General features: G+C 49.1%; 9 protein-coding genes across 9 annotated transcripts; 4 read left to right on the top strand and 5 right to left on the bottom strand.

The window, feature by feature from the left end:
* Positions 1 to 347: 347 nt before the first annotated feature.
* Positions 348 to 1,158, top strand: FIESC28_08300 (uncharacterized protein; the record flags this gene model as incomplete). The annotated part of the gene is made up of 3 exons (XM_031162438.1): positions 348 to 508; positions 763 to 1,041; positions 1,092 to 1,158. 3 exons carry the CDS (start codon positions 348 to 350, stop codon positions 1,156 to 1,158), a joined length of 507 nt encoding a protein of 168 aa, XP_031013451.1.
* Positions 1,159 to 2,053: 895 nt separating this feature from the next.
* Positions 2,054 to 3,296, bottom strand: FIESC28_08299 (uncharacterized protein; the record flags this gene model as incomplete). Its single annotated transcript, XM_031162437.1, has 3 exons — positions 2,054 to 2,869; positions 2,915 to 3,238; positions 3,294 to 3,296. 3 exons carry the CDS (start codon positions 3,294 to 3,296, stop codon positions 2,054 to 2,056), a joined length of 1,143 nt encoding a protein of 380 aa, XP_031013450.1.
* Positions 3,297 to 4,295: 999 nt separating this feature from the next.
* FIESC28_08298 (uncharacterized protein) lies at positions 4,296 to 5,672 on the top strand (the record flags this gene model as incomplete). The annotated part of the gene is made up of 1 exon (XM_031162436.1): positions 4,296 to 5,672. One exon carries the CDS (start codon positions 4,296 to 4,298, stop codon positions 5,670 to 5,672), a length of 1,377 nt encoding a protein of 458 aa, XP_031013449.1.
* Positions 5,673 to 9,650: 3,978 nt separating this feature from the next.
* FIESC28_08297 (uncharacterized protein) lies at positions 9,651 to 10,982 on the top strand (the record flags this gene model as incomplete). The annotated part of the gene is made up of 2 exons (XM_031162435.1): positions 9,651 to 9,779; positions 10,095 to 10,982. 2 exons carry the CDS (start codon positions 9,651 to 9,653, stop codon positions 10,980 to 10,982), a joined length of 1,017 nt encoding a protein of 338 aa, XP_031013448.1.
* Positions 10,983 to 12,066: 1,084 nt separating this feature from the next.
* Positions 12,067 to 14,462, bottom strand: FIESC28_08296 (uncharacterized protein; the record flags this gene model as incomplete). The annotated part of the gene is made up of 2 exons (XM_031162434.1): positions 12,067 to 13,894; positions 13,957 to 14,462. The coding sequence occupies 2 exons, from the start codon at positions 14,460 to 14,462 to the stop codon at positions 12,067 to 12,069; spliced, it is 2,334 nt and encodes a 777-aa protein (XP_031013447.1).
* Positions 14,463 to 16,027: 1,565 nt separating this feature from the next.
* On the bottom strand, positions 16,028 to 18,552 carry FIESC28_08295 (uncharacterized protein; the record flags this gene model as incomplete). Its single annotated transcript, XM_031162433.1, has 2 exons — positions 16,028 to 18,198; positions 18,390 to 18,552. The coding sequence occupies 2 exons, from the start codon at positions 18,550 to 18,552 to the stop codon at positions 16,028 to 16,030; spliced, it is 2,334 nt and encodes a 777-aa protein (XP_031013446.1).
* A 1,579-nt stretch (positions 18,553 to 20,131) lies between these two features.
* FIESC28_08294 (uncharacterized protein) lies at positions 20,132 to 21,671 on the top strand (the record flags this gene model as incomplete). Its single annotated transcript, XM_031162432.1, has 3 exons — positions 20,132 to 20,140; positions 20,201 to 20,427; positions 20,486 to 21,671. 3 exons carry the CDS (start codon positions 20,132 to 20,134, stop codon positions 21,669 to 21,671), a joined length of 1,422 nt encoding a protein of 473 aa, XP_031013445.1.
* Positions 21,672 to 22,066: 395 nt separating this feature from the next.
* Positions 22,067 to 22,964, bottom strand: FIESC28_08293 (uncharacterized protein; the record flags this gene model as incomplete). Its single annotated transcript, XM_031162431.1, has 2 exons — positions 22,067 to 22,240; positions 22,305 to 22,964. 2 exons carry the CDS (start codon positions 22,962 to 22,964, stop codon positions 22,067 to 22,069), a joined length of 834 nt encoding a protein of 277 aa, XP_031013444.1.
* Positions 22,965 to 23,992: 1,028 nt separating this feature from the next.
* FIESC28_08292 (uncharacterized protein) lies at positions 23,993 to 25,434 on the bottom strand (the record flags this gene model as incomplete). Its single annotated transcript, XM_031162430.1, has 2 exons — positions 23,993 to 25,275; positions 25,362 to 25,434. 2 exons carry the CDS (start codon positions 25,432 to 25,434, stop codon positions 23,993 to 23,995), a joined length of 1,356 nt encoding a protein of 451 aa, XP_031013443.1.
* Between the last annotated feature and the right edge of the window lie 569 nt (positions 25,435 to 26,003).

Here is a 26,003-nt window from a genome sequence, read left to right as displayed (position 1 = left end):
ATTTCGGTTCAGTAACGTAGACAAGCATTCAGGGATTTTAATCTACCTAAGTACCTACCTAGGTAATCTTGAATCAATCTCCAGTGTAGGTCGGTTTGTGCACCTGTCGGTAACCTTTGCTAGGCAGTGCAATCAAACACCTATGCTAGAAAACAGCCCACACTCCCTCCCCTTTTTATCACATCACTACCTCCACTGAACACCAACCCCTCCTTGGGTATTCTCTTCTGCTCTCTCTTACTCTCTCATTACATCTCTACTTCTATTCTTCCATCTGCCATTTAACACTACTCATCCCTTCCACAACATCTTCCTTTCAACATCAAAACATCCTATCAACAATCATCATGCCTCCTGCTGAGAAGAAGTGGGATGCCAACGCCGAGCGCGACCTTTGTGTTGCTATTATCATGGGCGCTCAGGATGGTGAGCGTATGCGCTACAACTGGCCCAAGGTTCACAGCTCCATGGAAGCTCTTGGGTATGGCTTCACCAAGGACGCTATCTCGTATGTATCCCCAACGTTACCCCCCCTCCTTCATATCCTTCACGTCACCTTTGCCCCAGGGCATCAGAAGAATTGGCCCCCTGGAGGCATAAGAGACGAAATAATCTAGTTACTTTATGCTAGTTTAGACCAGCAGTTAGCTACCTTATTATGGTAGCCTAAGCCTTAGAGGACAATTCTTCTGTTACCCGCCTGCTTTTCCTTCCCACGCCTCCTCACCTCAAACCGTTCACTGGATACTGACTACCTTCTAGTCAGCACTTCAGCAAGACTATCATGCGCGAGTTCAAGAACCGCCACGGAGAGCCCTCGGCCAACAACTCTCCAGCTCCTACTCCCACCCCCAAGAAGACTCCCCGCAAGCGCGCCACGCCTGCCAAGGGGCGCAAGAAGAAGGTCGAGTCTGATGACGAGGACGAAGAGGCCGCTGTCGAGTCCCCCCTTGCCAAGAAGATGAAGCGCAAGAAGGAGGAAGAAGATGAGGATGTCAAGATGGGCAACATCAATTCTACCGAAGGCGGACGCGATAGCAGGTACGTCGTTACTGTCTTGGTTTAAGGATGTCTTATTGACTGTTGTTTAGTGCCACCCCTGAAGGAGATGACAAGTTCGGCAAGTGGCTCGCGAGTGACGCTGCTGCAAAGGCGTGAATTGGTCTTCACTGCCGCAATGCATGGTGTTGAAAGGTGATATTTACTGGACCAAATCTTGGTGGCCCTTTGGTGAGAGATGAAAGAAAAGAAGAGGAAAGACTCGTGGCTATGATGAACTGGATTGGTAGTCATTCTAGCATCGCCCTCAGATAATCTCAAGTCATAGCAGTTTACACCAGAGATAGGGAAAATCCATCCATTCAATCGTCTGCTTTTTCTGGCGGTCTCGCAGAACTACCTTGATCAAGGTGTTTTTCACATCATGTCTAAAGATCCATTCAAAGCTGATACTGAGTTCCCAAATAGTGATTGATGGGTGTTATACTAGAGATGATCTGGTTTATCATTGGTCTAAGTAACCTCCTTTGATGCATTATTTGTGCTTCATTCACCCAGCCCGCTTGCCGTCCTTCCTGTTGTCTATCAGACATATCAGCCGGTAGGTCCAAGTGAGGTAACGGCGTAGCAACAAATGGAGGGTTCTATGGCATCCCAGTGTCACCGTCTCTAATGCTATCGTGCCTGGACACTGCCTTACAGACTGATACGGGCTGCTCTCTTGTCAGTCTTCCGTTGATCTCTTGGATATTGAACATAATTACATTCACGTAATCTCATTGCCGCAATAACCAACTGTCTTTTGTACAAGAGCCGTAGTGGTTGGTTACTGTGTCACGAACAGAGAATTGAGACGTATATAAATAAATCATCGACCAGTCTCCAGGGCTCAGCCGCAACCGCACATAGGATTCAAGTACTGAACTCTTGTTTAGAGCCGCACTACCGCAGGCATCGGATATCAGACTACCTAGCAAAAGTTCAATCAAGTTCTAGGACATATATATATACATTGCCGCCCAAACGCCGCTTCAAATCATCAGAATAACGTCACCTATCTCGGCCGTCGTCCGTCCAATCTGTTCCCTTCACCGGTGCCCTTCTTCTCGGGAGCCTTGGTCTTGTCATCTCCTTCGCCCTTTCTCTTAACAGCGCCCCGGAGTGTTTGACCTTGACCGGCGAAATGAGGCCCGTTGGCACTCTCCTTCTCCTTCTCCTTGTCAGCATCCGTCTTGACAGGCTTGATCTCGTAACCGAAGAAAAGCTTGTTAGGGGGCAGACGGAGAGCTGCAGGGGCACCATCACGCCGCTTAGGCATGCCTGGAATCTCCACTGTGGGAACTGGAGTTGCTGGCTTGGGTGTTGATGCCTTGCTACCCTTCTTGGCAAGCTTCTGGCCCTCTCCAAGGAAGTTTGTCACATTGCTTGTTACTGACGGAGCAATAGCATTGTAGTTGATGGCCTGGGCCATGGTTCCTTGGTTGTGCAGCAGACCTCCAGCAGGAGCACCGCCTCGTGTGCTTCTGGGTGTGCTTGTTCCGCTCTTGCGTTCGGGCTCAACGTATCCGACTGGTGGAGCAAACTCTACTGATACATCGGTTTCAATCATACTGACTCCCATCTTGTCGGTCTCGGGCTTGACATCGAGCACAGCTACATCGTAGACTTCATCGTTATAGGCAAAGTTAAAAACATCGCCCTTGGTCAGGGTGGCGAAGTTTCGGAATGCCTTCTCCAAGACAGCCTTGGGATCACTAATCTCAAGGAAGTTGACGGACTGAGGCTGTAGTTTGACCATCTTGGCCAGCTCCAAGGATGTAGTTCGGATCTGGATCATATCTCCAACATCCATTCCTAGTGTTTCCATCATCTACTCAAGGTTAGCAACATCTTGGGAAAGACCATTGTATCATACCCATTGAGGAATATATGCTCGTCCCTCCTCGGCAATAAATTCTAGTACACCAGCGTGCGAGTGTCGTCCTTTCTCCCCGTTGATTAGCTCCATGAGCAGAGGCCACTGCACGTGGAGCTTAGAGACTTTGTCAAGGGCCGAAGGTGGTAGAATTATTTTGGAACCGTAGTTGAGCTCTGGTCGTTCGGCGCCGGGGGCCATGATAAGAGGATAGCATCGGTAGTATTCGTCGAAGCGCTGCACGATTGGTCGTCGTCCATGGCGAGCCATGTTGTAGAGGTGCTCCGGGTTAGCGGGATCATACCCGCCTCCAAAGCTTGAGTACTAAGATGGGTTAGTTGTCAAAAATGAGGTGTTGAGGAACGGCTGGAGTACAAACCATGGTAGCGGTGGTTTGTTCGTATAATATGTGGTCTGCTTGGTGATGTCGCAGGTTGGAGATGTCAAGGTTTTAGGCGGTCAGCGCTGAACAAGATTGTCTTGACTCGAAAGTGCGGTGCTTTGGCTTCCAAACTCTAAAGGGTCCGGCAAAATGAAGATATGGTCACTGTTGCGGTCTGGTAGTTGAAAGATTGAGCGTGTCGATGCACGTTTGAAGGTTCAAAGCCACAGGTAACGTGGGGGCCTGTGGAGGCTACAGAGGCAGCTCTTGATGACGCAGTTTAGCTGGCAGCCACTCAAAGCGAACTAACGAAGTGTAAGCCACCCTATAGCCTACAGCTGGCAAGTGATTCACAAGCTTCAATATCTCAATGCACTGGATATTTGGTAATGTAGATGATTTTCTCTATGATTACTCGGCAATCATTTCCCTTTACGGTCATTGTGAGCCATATTTGAGATCGAGTCATTTGTTTATGAAGAGACATCTCAAATAATATCCTCGTACAAGCGAAGTTCACGTACATGGGCAAGCTTAGCTGCAGCTTGGGCGACGATGATCATTTCCCAATCTGGAATAGCGTTTCCATCATGCCTAGAAATAAATGTAGAACATCTAGGTAAGCTTCTGTCAAGGTGTCAGACAACTTGACTGCCGAGACCATAAAAGAATAAATAGTTTAGTCAATTCAGGCCATACTATTCCTTTCTCTAGGTACCTGCCAGAGGATAAACTTTTCGACACGGCTCCGACAGCGGCAGATACCTACATGCGCTGCTGCTGCAAGTTGACGTTAATACGGGCCTATAACGGATACCCACTACTACACTTAAAGGTAGGCTCCATCAAGCTTCCATCCTCCATCCTCAACTTTGCGATTAACCACCCATACAAGACCAAACATTTTATTCATTTCATCACTTCACACGATCTAAGACCAGCTCTTAACTGACCTAATCCTGGCGCTTCAAACCTGAGAGGACAATCTGCCAATTAAAAATGGCGTCACGATCGTCAGTTCGTCCTAAACGTGACGGCGAGAACTTTGCGCGCACCCATCATCACGACGAGTCCGATCCCGACTCAAAAAGAGTCAAGTTCGATTTGCGCAACCCTTCTACTCTTGCACCTGACGCTCGCGAAGAAGATGATATCCTTGATGCCGATGTTATTGGAGGGTCGACAACCAAACGCGGAGCTGTCAACCTAGACGGTTATGATAGTGATTCAGATAACGACAACTCCAACATACGCGCCGAGAAACGAAAACGAGACGAGGCTACGAATACTGGAGCTAAAGCCACGGCTACTACAGCGGGCGACGATGATGACGACGACATGTTTGCTGCGGATGATGGCGATGAAGCCGGTGGAGAGGGAGGGGAGGTCCCCGAGGAAGACGATCCCGACAGCACTGGCAAGAAGAACAAGGTTCGCTTCCTTGATGCAGATCAAATTGATGGTGTAGACAATACCAGCAGAGACAAGGAAGGCATTCGACTCGATGATGCAGGCAGCAGCGACGACGAAGCCGATGTTGAGCTTGCCAGACAAGAAGAGGGTGTCGACGATGAGGTCGGTATGGGAGGACTCAAGAAAAACGCCCCCAAAGTCGAGGCTTTCAATCTAAAGCAAGAGATGGAGGAAGGTCAATTTGACCAAGATGGCAACTACGTTCGCAAAGGCGGCGATCCCGATGCAGTGCACGACAACTGGTTAGAGGGTCTCAGTAAGAAAGAGATGAGAAAGGCGGCAGCGGCGCATGAGAAGCGTGAGGCTGAGGCGCGCAAGCAGCGTCTGGAGGATGACGAAATTCTCGTATCCGAACTGCTCAAGACTCTAATACTCAACCTGGAACGTGCTGAGACGCCGCTCGAGGCTCTGGCCCGGCTCGGTAAAAAGCAAACCAAACCTAAGAAGATTCCCAAGTGGAAGCTTAAGAAGATGAACAAGGGCGCCGAGGGAATGGATGTCGACGGCGGAGAGGAAGCTGAGGATCCGGAGCAAAAGAGGATAAAGGCATCCATCGATGCCATCACGGAGGCAGCAGACAAGCTTTTGAGCCGGGATCATGAGGAGATCTACGAACAAGAGAGGGAGCTGCTAGTCCGAGAATATCGCAAGGAGACAGGGGAGGATTGGGTGGAACCAGCAAAGCAGGATGAAGACGACGAGGGACAAAGGGCAGCGGTGAAGCCAGGGACGATGTGGGAGTTTAGATGGGCGGATGGACGTGACGGGGATTCCAAACAAGGGCCGTATGACGGAGCCACGATGAAAGCGTGGAAGGATGCTGGGTACTTTCCAGACGGTGTGGTAGAATTCCGGACTACGGATGGTCAGGATTGGACTTTACAGGTTGATGCCTTCGAGTGAAGAGATTTCAACAATATAAAAGATCAGCCGAGGGGCAAAGGTTCAAGGTAATGTGGGTGTGGCTCAGCGTGTATCTGGTCTATCGCAAAATAATTGGCGACATAAGGACCCCAAGTTAAAAGGGTTACATGACTTTTACCTTGTTACGGAGATGGAAATCCGTCCGGTCTTGCTGTGTATGAATGCTCGGTCAACCAGTTTGCATGTGTATGTACGTGGGACAACAACATGACGAGGCGTATAAGTGGATGATTGAAGCTTGCAAACATGATGGTGAGTGGATACCGTTTCACGTCGAGAACTCGGAAGGCCGCATGAGAATGAATGCATGACACAGATAGCTTCGGCATTGCGACTCCGGATCTGGAGAACAAGGTTGAAGGCTAAGGACGCAGTATAGATGGCCAGGCACCTTTGAAGGGGTGCGATGATCATGCGGGCCTGATTGAGCTGGGGTTTCATGACGGCAATGGTCAAGAAAACATGATAGTGCATGATGGTGCCGCGGGAACACGACGGAACAAGGAAACTAGAGACCAAAAAGGACATCTAGAGGTTGGAAAATCTGGGATTAGATGGACATGATGGGTCTTAGTGTGGCATCTGGTTCCTGGGGATCCCGATGCGCGCCGGGGACGGGTGAGGCCGGGCAAGTGGGATCTCGAAAAAGAGGCTGAGAAGCCGGGGCAGCGAGTTCAGTATGGAGTCAAGACGATGGGGCCTTGGATCCTGTCTGGGGTTGTATGGGGTTATACGGGTGGACTGGAAGAGGTTGTCTTTGACAGGCGAAGCTTGAGCCGATCCAAGCCCGTGATCCCGTGATGCTCCGGTACGTGGAGCGGAAGCCGGGGCGGCAGGCGTAGCCGAACGGTCAAGCACCGAGGGAGAGACAGCCTCGCGACGACAAACGGGCTGTATCGGGGGAGCAGGGATTATTCGGGAACAACTCTGTGTAAGTGAGTTGCAACGGTTCGGAATTGATTCGACGACGGCGAGTCTCTGTACGTAACATGATGAAGGTTCATGTGGGCTCGTGCTGCCTTGGTTGAGTGTCGATCAAGGCGTTCCGGAACATGAATTGCAGTAATTATCGCCAATGATTCTCGTGTTTCGAGTAATGTTGATGCTGGAAGGATCGATATCATGAACTGATGTTGAAGGCCCAGATTGACGTCGGATTCGCCCAGGGATCATGGTGGAGGAGGATCGAGCTGCTACAGTAGGAGCTGGGTTAGCTACAGGAAGCAGGGGTTCAGTCAGCCCAGTTAGCCAGTCCGAGGTGGGCTCAGACCATGATCTCAGGTGAGGAATCTCGGTGAGATAGGAGAATTGAAATGGAAAATAAGACCATAAGGGTCCGTGTTTGCATTTACAATGGATGTATGTAAGTATGTATGTAGGTACAGTAGTAACTCTATGGGTTTCTGATTCAGGGTCCCCCATCTTTGAACAGTCAGCGTTCAACTAATAGGTTCTCCAACGTACACGCCGATGGGGTCTAGACAAAGGGCCGATGTCAGATAAGCGGACTGTCGAGTTGTTTTTTTTGGCGATGGAATTGACAGATGGACTGATCTGATCTGATATAATGAGGTGTTTGAGAGCAATTCAAATAGACGAATACAGTCGGACCGTAGAGCACCGTGGTCTATCGACGGGCCGACAGAGGCCCTGCTTTCGGTGAGTTGAGCAGAGTTGATAGCATGATGATGGCTCAACAATTAATGTTCTCTCACCGTAAGAGGAGGGACACTGGACAGCAAGGTAGTATGAAACAGGAAGGGTTGGAGGTTGAGGATAATTAACCATGCTATTGGTTATGTCTTGAAAGCATTAGCAATACTATATGGTTCTAATCAAGGATGATTTGATTTGTATCTGTTGTACTGAGATATTTCTGTGATCATCTATCTACATAGTAGAGAGTATGTGTATTATACGATATCTCAGAATAGGATATGTTATGGAATCGAGTCAAACAAATATTGGGAAAATGATACCCCCCGCCAGCCCCGCCTCATTGCGTAAAAAGACGCAACAGCAGCTGTAAAAGCCCGCAGCTAACGTCGAGCGAAGATCAGGTACTAAGCCTCTTTTAGTGTTACCGTCGTGATGGTGAAGCTTCTAGTGCTCGATTAAGGTGACTCCGATATAAAAGCAACGTAAACAGGGAATTATAAAGAGATTTTCTGAGGCAATAGAAGCACACCGAAAGACTTGATAGTATCAACGAGGAAGGCTGTTTGAACCGTATGACCTCTGTGGTTGGTGATCAGGGCGAACCGAGCTTTGAGATTAGGGACGTGCATAATGCCATTATGTTGATGATATGGATGGATGTTGGGTTGAGGATAGAAACAGGAGAGACATGATGGGTAGTTCTAAGATGAAAAGAGCCAATAGGCTGAAGAAAGAGCATGAAACTCTTGCGGCGTAGACAGATCTCATCGTCAAACCTACACAATACGATAGACTGACTAACCAACTAAGGTACCATGATGATTATGATGATGATGTATGTCCACCTACCGGAGCTTCCGGGATAGAAGAAGAAAACATCTGATTTTATCTGTGACGCATTTCCTGGGACAATTGAAGATATTCACGGAGAGTTGCACGGTAGAATGCGGTGTCTTGTTCGGCGGCACCTTCAAAGAATATCCATCCATCCTTTCGACGAGGAGGAATGGAATCAACTGAGGTGGCATGGCATACATGGGTGATGGAGGGGTAGAAAGGGTACTTGGGGATATAGTGAGGCGTGCATAATGGAGAAAAGTATCTTTTTCAGGGCATCAAATATCACCCCACCACGTAGCTTCTTGTCAGTAGTGGGGACCTTGCCTCAATGAACACAGAGGGAGGTACCTACTGTACCTACCTGTCTAATGAGAATGATTTGTAAGACTTGTCTGTTGTAATGGAATATTACAAGGCTGAATTGGCTATGATATTGACAGAAATACAGAGCCTAGGTTAGTAGTGTCTACTAAATAGAGACAGTAAAAAAAAAGTCTCCCACCCTCTCATCCGATATTCAATGTTCCATTGGTCCCCTGCAGAACTACGATTTCCTAAGGATGGATACCTCCCCTGTTAAGACATCCATGGAAGTCTGGGTCCAGGTCTGGGGTGTGTGGTCGTGGGATGATGAATGATGTGGTGGGTGGGTTACTAACAATCTTAACTAAACCATGAGCTTGATGGGAACCTACTGTACCTGCCCAAGCATTGAGTGAATAATCCATGAGGCTGAGACTAAGAGTATTAAGTATTTGTACTCCCGCTCATTCTCCTCGACCTTTTTTCTTCTCTTCTCTCTCATCATCCTCAACAACACAACAACATTTACTACAAACCCCTTTGGTATGTACCTCTATGGATCCATCCCCCAACTACCCCTCCATTCTCTGCTTTGCCCCTCCATTGCGACGACATACATACATACATCACCATCATAACATCCATAACATGATATTTGTGTTATCTACTATATCATGTCATATCATGTCTACTCTTGATCTTCACCTTGTTGCATCTCGATACGACGACACGTCAAGCATTGGCATCCATTGAGGGGATACCAACAAGGAGACTCGAGAAAAAAGGTTGAGCTTCAGAGCTCATTCTTTTTTTAGTTTCCTGCCCCTCCTTTGCGCCGACCTATGTTTGACCCCCCCTCCACTTTCCTCTTCCATTCTCTCATAGGTACCCTTTCCTTACTGTGGCAACGCGCAACCCGCCTCAGCAAAAAAAGCTCTACCTTACCTCTCTCCGTTATTCTGTTCTCTTCTGTCCTGTCCCACCTCCGTCATACAGATAAGACGTATAAAATACCCCACCCCATCATCCTTTATCTCAGCTCTTCCTCTGCTTTTTTTTCTTCTTCTTCTCTTCATCAAACATCCATCCTCAAGGATATCTCAACAACATCATCTAACAATCTTTCTCCTACAGAAACTACTTCCTTAAATCAAAATGGCTCCCATCAAGGTTGGCATCAACGGTTTCGGTCGTATCGGCCGTATCGTCTTCCGCAACGCCGTCGAGCACCCCGACATCGAGGTTGTCGCTGTCAACGACCCCTTCATTGAGCCTCACTACGCCGTAAGTTGATCTCCCGACGATCCCGCTTGTTCGTTCGTACGATTCTATATCATATCCTCCAAGAAGCTGCTTGCTTGATCATGCTATGGCTCTGAGATACTGCATCATATGAAGCTGGAACTAGTCCGCCATTGTGCCATTTTCGACAATAAAGTGGTATCAAGAATGGCAACCCAATCTCCAGGTTATACAGCTTAATGAATGTGGCATATCACGAACAAGCAGTAGCAGCTTCTTGCATTCCCGCCAAGCTACCCCTCATTGCCCCACGTTCCTGTCATCATCAGCCGCAAGCTAACCTCGATCCCTCTATAGGTCTACATGCTCAAGTACGACTCTTCCCACGGTCTCTTCAAGGGTGAGGTCGCCAACCAGGGCAACGACCTCGTCGTCAACGGCAAGACCGTCAAGTTCTACTCTGAGCGTGACCCCGCCAACATCAAGTGGTCCGAGACCGGCGCCGACTACGTCGTTGAGTCCACCGGTGTCTTCACCACCATCGACAAGGCCAATGCCCATCTTAAGGGCGGTGCCAAGAAGGTCATCATCTCTGCTCCTTCTGCCGACGCTCCCATGTACGTCGTCGGTGTCAACGAGAACAAGTACGACGGCTCTGCCGACATCATCTCCAACGCCTCTTGCACTACCAACTGCCTTGCTCCCCTCGCCAAGGTCATCAACGACAAGTTCGGTATCGTTGAGGGTCTCATGACCACCGTCCACTCCTACACTGCCACCCAGAAGACCGTCGATGGTCCCTCCGCCAAGGACTGGCGAGGTGGCCGTGGCGCTGCCCAGAACATCATCCCCTCCAGCACTGGTGCCGCCAAGGCTGTCGGCAAGGTCATCCCTGAGCTCAACGGCAAGCTCACTGGCATGTCCATGCGTGTCCCTACCGCCAACGTTTCCGTTGTCGATCTGACTGTCCGCCTCGAGAAGGGTGCTTCTTACGACGAGATCAAGCGGGTCATCAAGGAGGCCTCTGAGGGTGACCTCAAGGGTGTCCTGGCCTACACTGAGGACGACGTCGTCTCCTCCGATCTTAACGGCAACACCAACTCCTCCATCTTCGATGCCAAGGCCGGTATCTCCCTCAACGACAACTTCGTCAAGCTGGTCTCTTGGTACGACAACGAGTGGGGTTACTCCCGCCGTGTCCTCGACCTCCTGGCCCACGTTGCCAAGGTCGATGCCTCCAAGTAAGCGTAGAGCGCTCAAGGGGCTGGAAGCAAAACCAAACCTAATCAGACGCGATATGATGACGAATTCAAGGTGTCGCGTGTTTTAATGAAGCAAAGAAATGAAAGCAAGTAAAAATACCAAAACTGGGGAGATTGTCGGAGGGGATGACAACGAGTTTGTTATCATCGGCTCGAGTTCCCTACTAGACAATTGATCTTAGTATAGCCGTGGACAGAAAAACAAAAATAGATCCATCCCTCTTGAAAAAGACGTTTCAAATCTCAGTCGTGAATTGTAATATGCCTAAACATAGAGAGGAAGGTTTCAATCTGACTCATGCTCTCGCCAACATACGTATTAATACCTCCATCCGTCCGTTGAAATGACATCCAACGATAGCTGTGTCAAAGACCTAGCTCAGGGCTCACGATATCTCGCATGACTTTGTCATCTCACTATTACTTGCTACCAATGTAGTCAGTTGATTAGCAGTCTTCACGCGGGTCATACGGGAATTTACCAGGACCTTGATAATTCATGATATTGGCTCGAAAGCCTTGAAGTCAACTACTACTCCTTGGCCCTCACTAGGCCAGTGTGACAACAAGTTTAAGCCCCTATTTTCGTTCCATGCAGTTGTATGAATGCATATACCAGTGGTATTCTCCTGTAACCATGCTCTCCTCACTCCAGTTTCGCCAAAAAGCTCCTTTACTCCCTCCTCTCATTAACCTTTTCCCTTCCTGTTAAAGCAACCCTTGTCCGGCAAGATAGAACAACAATAAAAACACATAATGCAATCGCGGCCTGTGTATGAGGCGCAATAGATGAAACAGATCGCTTTCCGTTGTGATCAAGGGGATATCATAGTGCAAACGACGGTAGAATACTTTTGTCCTGACTGGGCGCTTCAGTGGCGCGGTGGACTAGAATAAGCTGATGGACAATATTCGCAAAGTTTGGTTTAAAAACATATCGACGTGGAAAGCGACTCCGGAACGCCTGGTTAAATGCCGGAATCGAATATTCAGTTATGGAATAGATCCGAGCGGGTTTTTGTTCAATTGTGCTCAGTAGGCTTTCGCAAGTGTATAGTGGACACATCTCATGGCCGAGCAACTCGTATGCTGGCCTCTTTGGGGTCGAACTCAGCCGACCAATCGACATTCTCATCATGACACCATTGTCGAATAACACGCATCGACGCCTGGCAAACATCCTCGACGGTTGACCAGGGCGCAATGTCGGCCCGGAGACGTGCGTTGCTAATTCCTTCGTAGACGTCACGAACTGTGGCCCAATTGCGGTAACAAATTGCTTGGTGCGCGAAGAGATCCTCTTTAGAAATGTGTTCGTAATTGGAAAAGGACTTGAGAAACTCCTCCACAGTAATGGCCTGTAGAATTAATACAAGAGCGTACATGGGCTGATATCGGCGCATGTCACGGGTGTCGCGTCGAGTTTCCTTTTGCAAGTAGTCCACCATCTTGATCAAGCTGGCCCAAGGACCTGGATCGGATGACTTGTGTTGCATGTTGCGGCTCACATTTAGAAGGTGGAAGCTGGCCATAAAGGCGACAGTGCTCTCAACCGCAAGCGCATAATACTTCTTGCGACTTATATCGCTTCCGCGGGTATCACCATCACTTGCAAGCTTGTTGTATCTTTGGTTCGCAACGTCGCCCTCATGCTTGAGTCGCCGACCTAGGCCAGAGAAGCGACTGTGTTTTTCGATGACGGCCTTGATATCAGCCTTGTCGCTTCGGCCGACCTCTGTGCCGTTAGTGGCAGGACGATCTGAGGAACCTGGCGGCACAGGGGTCACTGTAGAGGCCTCGCCGGGCGTATGGGCGTGTGAGTTACTGGAACTAACGCGGGACATGGCAGCACCTTTCTTTGATGGCGTTGATGGAGGGGGCGGTAGAGTCGAAGAAACAGAGGGCAGCCGAGGGCGCTTGACAGCTATTGTGTCTCCGGTATTCTCTGTAGATGCAGGACGCTTCTTTGCCTGGCTGACTGGCGGGGCCTCCGTGCTTTCTGAACGCTCTCTGCGCTTGGGGGGCAAAGCTAAGATGCGCTTCAACGTTTGTCGCATTCTCTTAGATATTCGCAACGTCACAACCAGTCGCCTCTTTTCTCTGGGGTCCTCATCTTCAACCTCATCTTCGTCTTCGTGTTCAATTGGCGCCTTTCTTGCCGTGGTTGATTTGTGCCGTTCTTCGCTCCGTCTCTCGCTTGGTTCGTCCCTATCATCATGTGGCTTGGATTCGGCTGTCTTGGAGGGAACCTTCCTTCGCGACAGCTCTGCCTCCAGGGCGCTCGGCAATGTCGGCGACAAGAGTGTGGGCAATCTTACAGGTGACTTGTCTCTGGCCAGCTCATTCTTTGCTTTAGGTGGTGGCGGTTCGGATTTCTTAGGCTTTGTTGATCTCGTCGAGTCTGCAGCGTCCTCGCGAATCTTTCTCCTATCGGCCTTCTCTGTCGAGTTCTGACTGTCCAAGTTCAAGTGAAGAGGTGATAGCAGTGGAGGCACGGATGATCGCGAAGCATTGTCGAGCTTGACTGGTGTACCCTTGGTGCTCCCTGATGCGTTTGGCCGACCACCGTTGACTGAATCACCACGTGCGCGTCCAGCTGGGGAGGGATTACGAACAGCAGAGCTATTGGTGCCTTTGAGAATACTACGTCCATTAGAAAGCGACGAGGCAGTCGGTTTGTCCCTAGAAGGAATGTCAGAAGGCCCTAAAGACTCTCTGTCTTTTCGGCGCGCAGGTTCGTCTCGGCTTGGGCGCGAACGATCGTCGACTGAGCGGGGGATGTCCGGCCTGGGTCGTTTCTGAGACCGATGGTCGTCGTCGGCATTGGATGCACGTTTTCTACTGTCAGGCGATACGGGTCGAGGTGGGAGAGAGGCGGGCGGTTTTGGGGGGAGTCTAGTAGGATCAGTACGATAACACACAGGCAATTACGATTTGAGTTGGACGGCGCAGCCTACCTCATATCAACAACAGGGTGTTCTCGGGCTTTTTGTGGTTTAGTATCAAGGTGGTGATCTCTTTGGCGCTGTGAATCATGTTTCCTGCTTTCTGGTACCGACTTTGGCTCTGCGGATGCGCGCTCAGGTTCGCGCTTCCTGGCGCTGGGTGGTTCTGGCGTGGATGTGTCTGAGGCAACGCCAGAAGTCTTTTTATTCTTGTAGTCGCTCAGCGACAACTTCTTCTTCTCGCCGCCCTTAGCGAGGACACCTACGTCGCGAGGGACGGGTTTGGGGGGCTCGACACGCATGTCGTAGTATGATCTGGTAAGGAGTACACCGCGATCAGCTTCCGACACAAGTGTCGAGTATTGGAGGCGGGTATTGTCCCATTCCTCAAAATGCTTGTGCCGGGACTCGTTCGCAGGGATGTTATATCGCCAGTCTGCGGAGTAAGATAGGTGATGAGGTTTCTCTGGTAAGATGCGCTGGGTTAGCTGCTGTACCGTCTTCGCCGCGGCTTCCATTGTTCATGGATGTTGGCATGCCGGAAGGACGAAGACGGGGGTGTGGTGCGATGCCGTGCAGGTTGCGGTGCGGTGCAGTACGGTACGGTACGGTACGAGGTTTGGCGATCGAGGGTGACGCGCGCGAGGGGTACGCAGGGAGGCCGAGAACGCGACAAAAGAGGCGTTTAAGCGAAAGTTAGATGAGGTCAGACACTAATGGAGATGCGAATCAGTGGAGGGTAGCGGGTTTCGAGATCGATGTTATTCACTGCTGACTCGCAGGGTCGTCGCGATGGTGATGGTGGCTGATAGTGGTAGTGGTTGATGCCGAGTGACAAGGCATGGAGGTGACCCAGTGGCATACGATAGCAGATAAGTTAAGTTAGATGATTAGCGCGCTTTGGGCACAATACAACAGCAAACGAGCGCGGGAGATCGAGGCCCCAGAGATCCGCTCAGTTGATTGATTCAGCAATTGATTGAACAAAAAAGACGGAGAATTGTTTGTTTGTTCGTTTATTTTTCTTTGGTTGTTGCAGGAAAAAAAATAAAGGAGAAGAAAAGGTGCCTTCTCTTGATTCTGTATGTCTTTCCTTCCTTCTTTGTTGTTAAAGAAAGCCCTATGTAAGGTAGTACCTAGAAGTTGGCAGGCACACCTGTGCCTTAGTAGGTACCCAGGTACTATGGACCTCAGGCGAACAGGTTTACTAAGGTTATCAATGACAGTGATTATCAGTGACAACGACAGTGACAACGGTCAGAGCATGTTTTTAGCTAGGTACCAGTACATCGGAAAGAACAAGCGTGAAGTGCTAGAGACCATCATGTGTAGATTTATTTGATAGGAGGGAGATGCTATAGTAGCTGTAGGTAGACTGTGGACTTAGATTTCCATTTCTCTTTCTTGAAGGGACCTGGGCTATTGGGGAATGGGAATGAGAATGGAAATGGAAATGGGAATGTCATCGGGCATGTCCGTCCCATCGTCTCGTTTGCCTGTGGCTGCTGTCGTTTTAAGTTTTTTGGGGGGGCTTTGTGGCTACCTCAATTAGAATGGGCCCCTGCAGTGGCCCGTTCCTTTTCATCACTAAACCAACCAGCTACCAACATTAGCTGCTCCCATCCGCACCACGATCTGTAAACTACCTTACTGACCCACGAACCTACCCTATACGATATAACTATCGATCCCTGTTGGATGCTTGTCTTCCATCAGAAACAGAACCATTTCCATGTTTACTATAGTCAACCAAAAGCGGTTCTTATGGCGGTTGAGTTGAAATCGTGAGCTTGTGCTGCTGTACACTTTGTTCTGCATAGGGGCAAGGTTTCACGTAAAGAGTCTTATGGAGGTTGGAAAATATATATCATCTCGACACAACAACGGTGCACTCCCGTTTCCCCATAAAATCAGATTGTATTCTAACGCCGTATCCACAAGGGTATAATGCTGCTGCCTCAAGTTGTCACAACCGTCCCTTGTCCTATGCCCTAGCTCAACCATACCAAAGCAAAACCTAACCCAGAGCCCATATCAACGCCCGTATGACGGCTCTATGAATCGTGACATATCCGTACAGCACCTAACGAGCACCACTCGTCACCAACGGACTGCCATTAGCTGCCCTGCGTCTCTTGTTACCGTTTTCCGAGTCATTAACTCGGTCTTCGAGGTAACTAACCCGGGTAACGAGACCATTCAACTGCACGTTGAAATGAGCAGGTATATAGCTCATGATTTGTTTGGCCACATTGTCATACCACTGCTTAGAGCTGAGGTTCTTTAACCCATCATGAAGCCATGTTATCTGGTACTGAAGATCATCAGTACAAGCCTTTGATTCGTTGCGGACTTTATCGACGTTTTCGCCCAGTACTGAGATCGCCTCATCGAACTTGGTGGTTTGTTCAGTGTTCCGTGTTGTCAGGTTGTCGCACAGCTCTTTGACCATCTTCGTTTGGCGATTGCTATTACCCAACTTATCTTCAAATTTTGACTCAAGGTCCGCGACCTCATTCTTGACGAACACCAACAACTTTTCGAACAAGTCTGTCATCTTCCCGTTCATCTCACCCTTGATACCAGTTTCCAACTGCGAGAAACTAGGTTGTAGAGTCTGCATCATTGTCTCTCTGTTCATTAAAGAATCCGGAGCCGGCGCGGGTGGAGGCGGAGTCTGCCGTGCTCTCAAACTCGATATAGATTCTTTTAATCTTGGTATATCAGTAATGAGTATCTTCAACTCTTTACCAGACGGATAGTCTGCCAGAAGGCGATTGAGATCCGTAGCAGGCGGGTACTCTTGAATCTTTCCAGCAAGTTTCTTGAAATCCTGGAGAGGCTGCTCTGAAATCTTTCTTTCTAGAGAAGCAACAGTCTCTTCCAACTCATGGCTCTTCTTCTGCTGTTTCTTGACGGACAACTGCAGGGAAGACAATTTCGGCGCCTCTTCTGAAGAAGCAGAAATAGAAATAAGCTTTCTTCCCAAATCGTCGGTCTTTTCCTGCTGATGTTTTACCAACACTTGCAAGGAAGCCAACTCCGAAGCCTGGATGTCCAGGGCCTGCAGTTTGTCTTTCACTGATGAATTCAGAGAAGTCATGTTTGAACTTAGTGTCTGCTGTTCTGTCGTGCAATTTTCTGTGCTAGAACGCAATCTGGCAACGGCAGTATCCAGTACACGGTGCTCGTCAGCCTGGTCGGAACACAAGCGATCGACCGTGGAATCTAAGACATTGTGTTTCTCGGCCAGGTCCCGAGCAGTCTTTTGCAAATACGAGACAATTTTCTTCAAGTCCTTCTGTTTCTTGCCTTGATCCTCAATGGTAGAAGATTGCTCCTCGACAAGTGCCCGCAAATCCTGGATATCGTTTGATGAATGTGCCGTAGCCTTTTCAAGGTCCCCAATTGTCTGTTGTTTCAGAGAATTCACATTACGTCCATAAATTTCAACAGTCGATTTGTGCATCTCAATGGTTTCTTGCAGGTGACGAACTTCAGCTGTGAGGTTGGGGACCACCGGGACCACTGTTTGAGGGCGTGCTGACTGTTGTTTCTCGAGACTTTGCAGCTGCTCCGTCGTCTCGGCAGTGCTCGTCATGCACTGGTTGAGTTTCTCCTCCAGGCCTGACACTTTAGCAGTGACTGTCTTGTTGACCTCTGAAGATATTTGCAGTTCTGTTGGCTTAATGGTTTGGTACATCCGCTCAAGCTGGCTGAGTCTCTCTTCCAAGGACTGACTCTTGCGCTGTCCTTCCTCTATTTTATTTTGTAAAGCCTGTGACTTTTGCCTTTCTTTGCCAAGGCTATCCCGTAGCGCCTGTATCTCAGCATTGTTGGGCTCCCTCCGTTCGAGAACAAATTGCCTGAGCGCCTCGATCTCGCGTTGAACATGAATCTCCGTCCACTTAGTTATCGATTCGTGTAGCTTCGCCAAACGTGGCTCGAACTTTGTTTGCGATACTGTGTTTTCGAACCGCGCCTGCAGCTGTGCCAATCGTGGCTCGAGGTCTGTTTGGGATACTGTGTTTTGTGCTGGCGCGGACGACGGATCTGTGGACGGTGGCTGTTTTAATACTGAATCAAGCTGCGCCTGCACTTTGACGTAGAGCCGGTCGAGTTTTGTTTCGAGACGAATCTTCTTCTTTTCGTTTATAACCAGCTGATTTCTCTTGAGTTTCTCTACTGAAGAGAACTCAACTGGTTTCGTGCCTGACACCTGGAGCTCGTGCTTGATTTTATTGTAACGGTCCTCTATACCGATTAGCTGCGTGCGAACATGTGCCATTTCGCCCAGGAGTTCCATGAAGTCCTGATTTTCGCATCTTGACTTCTGGTTTTCCAATCTTGGTACACGCCTCCCGCTTGACGTTGAAAGCGGCGTTTTCGATTCTGTTTGCCGCTAATCAGCCATGCTCCCATCTTATTAATGCTTCTTAGCTTACCATGGCTTTCAGCGGCGGGGGCGGGCTTCCAGTGAGGTTTGCCGTTCGAGTCGCGGCGCGCGAGTGCTTCCTTGTCGTCACTTCGGTCTCTGGAGATAGAGTCGCGAGGTCCACATGGAGGATCGTGACTGTGAGGTTGATTATGGTCCTCCCTACCAGCCATCGCGGCTCTGGTAGCAACCTAAAGTCGCAAGCATTCGGCGATGTGATATTGTAATGACCTGAGACAGGACGAATGCCGTGTGCCGTTTGCCTAATATGGGCACTGGCTCGATGGGAAACGCGGAAAAGTTAAACGATCAAGGATGGAAGGAGGCAGCGCTGGCGAAAGCACTTGGCGTAGGTGCCCAATAACAGAATAGAGCTCCGAAGGTAGAGCAAGGCAATTCGAGTAAGAGTGTGGCGGACTAAGTGGAGGGCAACGACTTGAAATTAAGCAGAAAGGAGTCTCCGTATCATAGGCTTCGACGAACGATGAAAGAGGGAAAACGAAGTGCAATGAGTCAAGCGTGTACTGGGAAAGTACAGTGCTGTAGAAAGGGTAAAAAGCAACAAAGAAGTGACACGGAAAGTGGAAAGCTGATGCAACCACGAATCAAGTCTGGGTTGGTCAGGTAGTTGGTTACAGGAGAGGAGTGAGAGGAGTCAGGAGAGGAGAAAAGAATGGAAGGAAAGAAGCAATCATTGCACTGCGTTGCACTGACCGTTTGGCAATCGGAATTATGTGCGTACAGTAGGTAATTACCTTGGTACTATGGAGTCGAGAGAGCCCATAAGCTCGCTTGTCTAAATCACATAACTATCAGATGAAATCTTGACAGTGAATCACAAGCTCATTGATGCTGAAGAGAAAGAGGCTCGCATAATTCGGGACATGCCAAACTTCACAGTATCTTAGTAGGTATGTACTTGAGCTTCTCCAGGACAGCAAATGAGACCAAGAGGCAAGATCTACGTTGTATAACAAAGTACGGATATCCATGTCAATTTCCCAGCTCTTCACCATTGCAGCTCCAGGTTCGCGTCAAGAGCGCGACGAGCCACTATAGATACGGTAGATACTAGGTTTATTAGGTAGCCCGTGCTAGGTTGTACATTAAAGGACGGGTCGGGGTCCTGGTCCTGACTGCCGCTACTGCACCTGGTACCTAGCGATCCATGGCAAGTGGGGGTAGGCAGGTCAGATGTCAACGGGTCTGGATTTTGAAACTTCAGACGCAACCTAGACTTGCCCTCAACTTAAGTATCTTGTATGAGGGAAGTAGAACCTCTTAAAAGACTATGAGGAAGTAATTCTGAAGAGAAAGCGACTCTTTCCATCTACTTAGGTAGATATCCAAAAGAAGCTATTGCGGGATCTCTGTTGTCTCACTAAAATGTTTTGGTCTACTCTGTAATTAACTTAGGTGCCTATTGGGTCAATATCGGGCAGGGGTCAACTCTCTTGGATCTTCTCGGTAAGGTAGGGAAGTACCTAGCCACACTTTCGAAGCTGTTCGGGTCGTTTCCCTTGGCCATTAGTGGCGGTGCACATCGAATCTGTGGCGCGATGCATTGACCGCGTACTAACATTTTTTTCGATGGGCATTTTATGCGAAGGACTCCGTGCAGCTCTCGCGCAACCTTACCTACCTAGTAGCTTCCAGCCTTGTTCATCCAGGCTTTCTTCCATCACCACACCGGCGCCGTACACCTCAATTCTTCATATATCCCGACGCCGTTTGCGCATAACACGCGAAAACATGGCTGCTGTAAGTTGAATCGTCTTTTTGTCTACGCGACTTGTAGCTCACATTGGAATGCAACGATAGCCTGTGATGACCGTGTCAGAGTCTAAGGACCTTCGAGGTCTCAACCTCATCGCAGCTCATTCTCATATTCGTGGCCTCGGCGTTGATGCGACAACTTTGGAACCAAGAGCTGCTTCCCAGGGCCTTGTGGGACAGGAGAAGGCGCGCAAAGCTGCTGCTGTCATTCTACAAATGATCAAGGACGGAAAGATTGCAGGTCGAGCTGTTCTTATCGCAGGACCGCCCAGGTATGCTAATTGGATCTCGCAAACACGAGCCCGCGAGTATTGAACTAACTTTCTTAAGCACCGGAAAGACGGCCATTGCCATGGGTATGGCACAGTCTCTTGGCCCTGACGTTCCTTTCACAACCCTTGCCTCTTCAGAAATCTTCTCACTCGAGATGTCCAAGACCGAAGCCCTCACACAAGCTTTCCGAAAATCCATCGGCGTGCGAATAAAGGAAGAGAGCGAAATTATGGAGGGAGAGGTTGTTGAGATCCAGATTGACCGCAGCGTCACTGGCAGCGCGAAGCAGGGAAAACTAACCATCAAGACAACAGACATGGAGGCTGTCTACGATATGGGTAGCAAGATGATCGATGCCATGACCAAGGAGCGCGTCATGGCGGGCGACATTATCTCGATTGATAAGTCATCTGGCAAGATTACAAAACTCGGCCGATCCTACGCCCGATCCCGCGATTACGATGCTATGGGTGTCGACACCAAGTTCCTCCAATGCCCCGACGGAGAGCTTCAGAAGCGTAAGGAAGTTGTCCACACTGTTACTCTTCACGAAATCGATGTCATCAACTCCAGGACGCAGGGTTTCCTGGCTCTCTTTTCAGGCGACACAGGAGAGATTCGCAGCGAGATCCGAGACCAAATCAACACAAAGGTCGGCGAGTGGAAGGAAGAGGGCAAGGCAGAGATTGTTCCCGGTGTGTTGTTCATCGATGAAGTTCACATGCTTGACATTGAGTGCTTCTCATATGTTAATCGAGCTCTCGAGGACGATCTGGCCCCCGTGGTTATCATGGCCAGCAACAGAGGCAACTCACGTATTCGTGGCACCGACTACCGCAGCCCTCACGGACTGCCCCTCGACTTCTTGGACAGAGTTGTCATCATCAACACACACTCCTACAACCCCGAGGAGATCAAGCAAATTCTTTCTATTCGAGCGCAAGAAGAAGAGATCGACGTACACCCTGACGCCCTCGCCCTCCTTACCAAGATCGGCCAGGAGGCAGGTCTCAGGTACGCCAGTAACCTCATCACCACTTCGCAATTGGTTTCCGCCAAGCGAAAGGCTAAGCAGGTTGAAGTTGGCGATGTGCAACGCAGCTTCCAGCTCTTTTATGATCCTGCACGCAGCGTCAAGTTCGTGACCGAATCGGAGAAGCGCCTGATTGGCAACTCTGGCGCAGTGGATTTTGCAGCAGGCGCCACTGTAAGCAACGGCGACGAGAAGATGGACCTTAGTTAATAATTATCATGGCGAGTAGAGCCTGGCGTTTAAAGGGTATTGGAATGCGAAGGCTGGTAGACCTGAAGAGAGAAGGAATATTTGTACCATACTGATTTGGCGTAGAATGGGATCGATAAAACAAAACTCGCAAAGAGTTTCAAAATGTCTACTTCACATTGGCACTTATATGTTCCACTTGTTTAAGTTTACTCTCGAGTTTACCTCGGGAGTTGCTTGACTGACTAAAAACGATCTAGATATGTATACTTTTTCTAACGATCTGAATTTAACGAAACTAGCAACTGGGACAGAATGATGAATGGTATGTGGCTGACTAGATCACATAACAAGATACATGATTTGGATAGCGACCTATATATCAGATTTATGGATTAATATTCCAGAGATATCGCTCACGACTGGGAGCAGGGTTGTGCCTTGGTAGGCGCGATATCAAAGTGCTTGGAGAAGGGGTCATCAGTCGAATTACGCGGGACATGCTCGACGATACTAGCAATGAGTTCTGACCGCTCGTTTCCCCAGAATGTGCTGATGAAAGCAAAGATGAGATCTAGGCCAGAAGTGACCTAAGACAATGTTCGGATTAGACAACCTAGCCCAAGCAGCTTTCGAGAAGGATGAAGAACTTACACCTGAAGAGGACCAGATTTTTCCGTCAATGACATAACGCGCGGGGGACACCCAGTTTACTTTGGGTCCCATTTCCTTCATGGTCGCCCAGGCATTCTTGTTAGTCGTTGCCATATGTCCATCCAAAACGCCCGCTCTGGCAGCAACACCAGCACCAGTGCAGATGGTCATCAGGACTTTGACCTTGGGGTACATCTTTGCGATATAACCAGTGACGGCCTGAAGATTTGGGTTTCTGGCGCCACCACCGCCAGGGACAATGAGAAGATCAAGGTCAAGATCGTCGTCAAAAGTGTTAGTTGGTGTGACCGCTGGGAAAAAGCTCGAGTTGAACTTGTTCATAGCCACAGGAGCTGTGGTGACTGGGTCAAGTGTTTCAGCTATGAAGTGAAGATTGAGCTGCTGTGCGCTGAGTGAGAGCAGCTGGAGAGGATCCAGAGGGCCAAAGACATCGATCATGTCGAATGCCTGGAAGAGGACGACTCCAACATTGCGGATCTGGGAGCCGGTAATGTTGGGAATGACACCAGGAGTGATACATGATGGCTCGGACTCGCGAATGTAATTTGGATAGTAGTTGTCGTGTCTAACAATCGCTGATGCAGAGGCTGAAGTGAAGAAGGCAAAGGCGCCGGTAAGAAGAGAGGTTGAGAATTTCATGATCAATGGGAGTACACTTGGCAAACAGTATCAATTTGATAGTAAACAGTGCTTGGACAAGACACTAACGACAATTTGAGGAAAGAATAAGAACGAGTGAATTGTTTCGTAACAACTCTTGAGCATTAATTAGTCCTCTTATATATACTTGCCTACGGGATCCATGCATCAAATCCTTCAGACACGGCAATTCATCCTTCAATCAACTTCCGACAAATCCTCAATCCTTCCTGCAAAGACAATAACCTTCTCAAACGCGCTCTTAATCCGTATCCTATGTGATACTGTATGGCATCCTGCAGTTCCCCGACGCCGTCGGCAATAGGATGAATTCGCTCTACGCCCAATCACCGCCAAGGTTTCATTATGAGCTTAAACAACCACAGATCCTTCGTGGGGTTGGTCAAACAATGTCCACCGCAGTCTCCAACGACAATATCATTCTACAACATCTTTTTGGCGGCGTTTGATGCGCATAGACCATGGGAAGAAGTAAATCATATGCTCCGAGCCATGTACGTGTTGTCTCTCAGAGTAAGGCTCCTATTTGACTTTGGGCTCCTAAACCCTGGAATAGCCATTGGACGCATAAGCAATATCCATTTTCAGTGTTTTCGCATCTGCGTTCCAGGAGACTTTGAGGTATAGATGGTCAAAGTTCAAATTGGTATCTGTTATATATAATTCGTTGGCAACTGCTAGACTTGATTGCTCCTGCCATTCTTGCATTCATTGCATTAGCGAAACATCCTCTCATCGTCTTGTGGCTTTCGAAAGCCAGTATATCTAGCTTAAATTCGTACATCGTTATTACGACTCATCTTGGGTATCCTACCACGCCAACATATAGCGCCTAGCTTCTTGTTGAAGCCAACTCATTGCCAAAAGGGAGAGCTTTCCTTCCACCAACGCCGGTACACACCGAGAGATGACCGCCTATCTCTTTTGTTCCTGTTTTGGAAAGTTACCATCCCAACCCATGTCTATCGATTTATACAACACAATCAACCACAATCGGCCACAAAAGCCTACGGGCGCTCCTCTAGAGCAGCAGCCTGAGCCTCCAAAGCTTTGTTACCCTTGATCAAATCATCCAGCCATTCCGCCGCCATCGCAAGCATTGTGCTTTTACTAAAACCACCGCCGCGAAGCCCGGGAACGAGCTCGCATAGATCGTCGAAGCCCTCTTTGATAAGGGTGCGCCGTTTCTGCTCGCTCTTTATATGATTTTCGCGTTTCTGTTCTTCCGAAAGATTTTCTCTCGACAACTTAGCATTATTGGCAGCTGATTTGCGACGTTTTCCACCGGGAGCCTCGCTGGCAACAGCTGAGGCGATCGACCCTGCACGCTCCGCCTTGGGCTTGCGTCTTCGTATAGGCTTTGAGGCACCTGTTTCTTCTTGTATCTCCTCATTCGGGGCATCCTTGCTATTCCTGCTCTTTCTCCTTTTCCTTGGGGGCGTGTCAATCTCTTGCACTTTCGTGAATTCAGATAGTTTGCTGTGTGGGAGTTGTGCCTTGGTTTGAAGTGGACTGCTGGGTCGCGTATTGCCAGCACTTTGACTTTGGGCTAGACAGTCGAGCATCCCTAGTTGGTCTTTTGATAGAGACTCCGTTGTTTCTTTTTCCGAACTCGGGGTATATGTAACTTGGTTGAAGTTGGCATCAGAACCCCATTGATATTCGGTAGGAGGTGCTCGATGTTGGCGTAGTTCATGTGTCCCTACCATCCAATCTGGGTAGTGCTCTTGTTCACTAGCCGCCACGCTGCGTCGATGTTCCTCGCGAAACTCTTCCAATGGCTGGTGACGGAGATGACCCACTGGAGGGCCTATTGACCTTTGCACCGAGCTATCAACTCCATTGGAAGACTGTCGTTGGTTTGAACCATTCTGAACAAGAGTAGCAGCTGCATGTAGCACATCATCAGAGGCGTGGCGATGCTCGCCCTGGTGATGGGAATGCACTGGGGGCGGGGGTGGAGGAGGCATCATATTGGACCCCATGGATGCTATACCATGGAATTCATGAATGCCATGAGACGGTCCTTGTGATGAAGGCTCGCCTAACGAAGATCCTGGCTGTTGGCCAAACGAAGTACTGGATCCCATAAACTGTGGAGGAAGATCGAACCAACTCTCACTGAATTGTAGGCCGACCTCGCCGAAAGAGGGTACATTGAATTGATCGGCGTTTATGTCGTCGAAGAACGATGAGAGAAGTCTGCTATCGTTGTCTGATAAGAGGGGAGCACCAGGCGCAGGCTCAGGCGGATCGGTAATAGGAGGGTCTTGATTAGAAGGTACTTGGTCTATTAAGAATTCGAGTCAGCATCTTGGTCTCCAAATCCATGTTTGAACAGCCATGAGAGGAGGTTTGGGCAAGTATTTTACGTACAACCAAAAGGTTGAAAATGGCCCGAGGGCGGCTGCGACGAACCCATCCTCGGAGCGTGCTGTACGACGAGCATGGGTGCGTCCTTATGAAGGGATTCCTGTTGAGAGAATACACTGCGCCACGGAACAGTCGCAGTCAACAATGGCGTTTGGGATATCGAACCAGCTAATCGTGTTGCGATTGGCGTAGTTTAGGTTCTGGGGTTTTCCAAGGGTGACAAAGCCGTCCACTTTCTTTCTTTCGTCGCCAAGTGTAGGTTGAAGTAGAGGCCGGATCAATAGACCGTCTGGTATATGGCACGAGAATCCAGGAATATTGCTAGTATTTCGATACAGAGCAAGTAAAGTGCAATGGAGCCACTCGCGACGCGGACAACGGGAGTATCGGAGACTAGATCTTCGTGATATGCAGTTCGAAGTGTCGGCGTTAATGAATCAATGTTTCGCGACGATTTTGTAAGTTTTGCTGAATGCGTATATCAAATATACTCTATCGTTGCATCTGTTTTTATATCAACATCAGGCAACTATATAGTCGGTTGCGTTGATCAGATAGGTAAGGCAGATAGGTAGGAGAAAATGCTGTCGTTCACGGCATGGCGAGGTTGAAGCTGAGTAGAAGTCGTCGGACTGTATAATGACA

This window comes from Fusarium coffeatum (assembly GCF_003316985.1).
Source record: "Fusarium coffeatum strain FIESC_28 chromosome Unknown BRIP53273_contig_194, whole genome shotgun sequence".
In the NCBI taxonomy this organism is placed as follows: Eukaryota; Fungi; Ascomycota; class Sordariomycetes; order Hypocreales; family Nectriaceae; genus Fusarium; species Fusarium coffeatum.
This window is presented reverse-complemented; position numbering and strand designations above follow the sequence as displayed.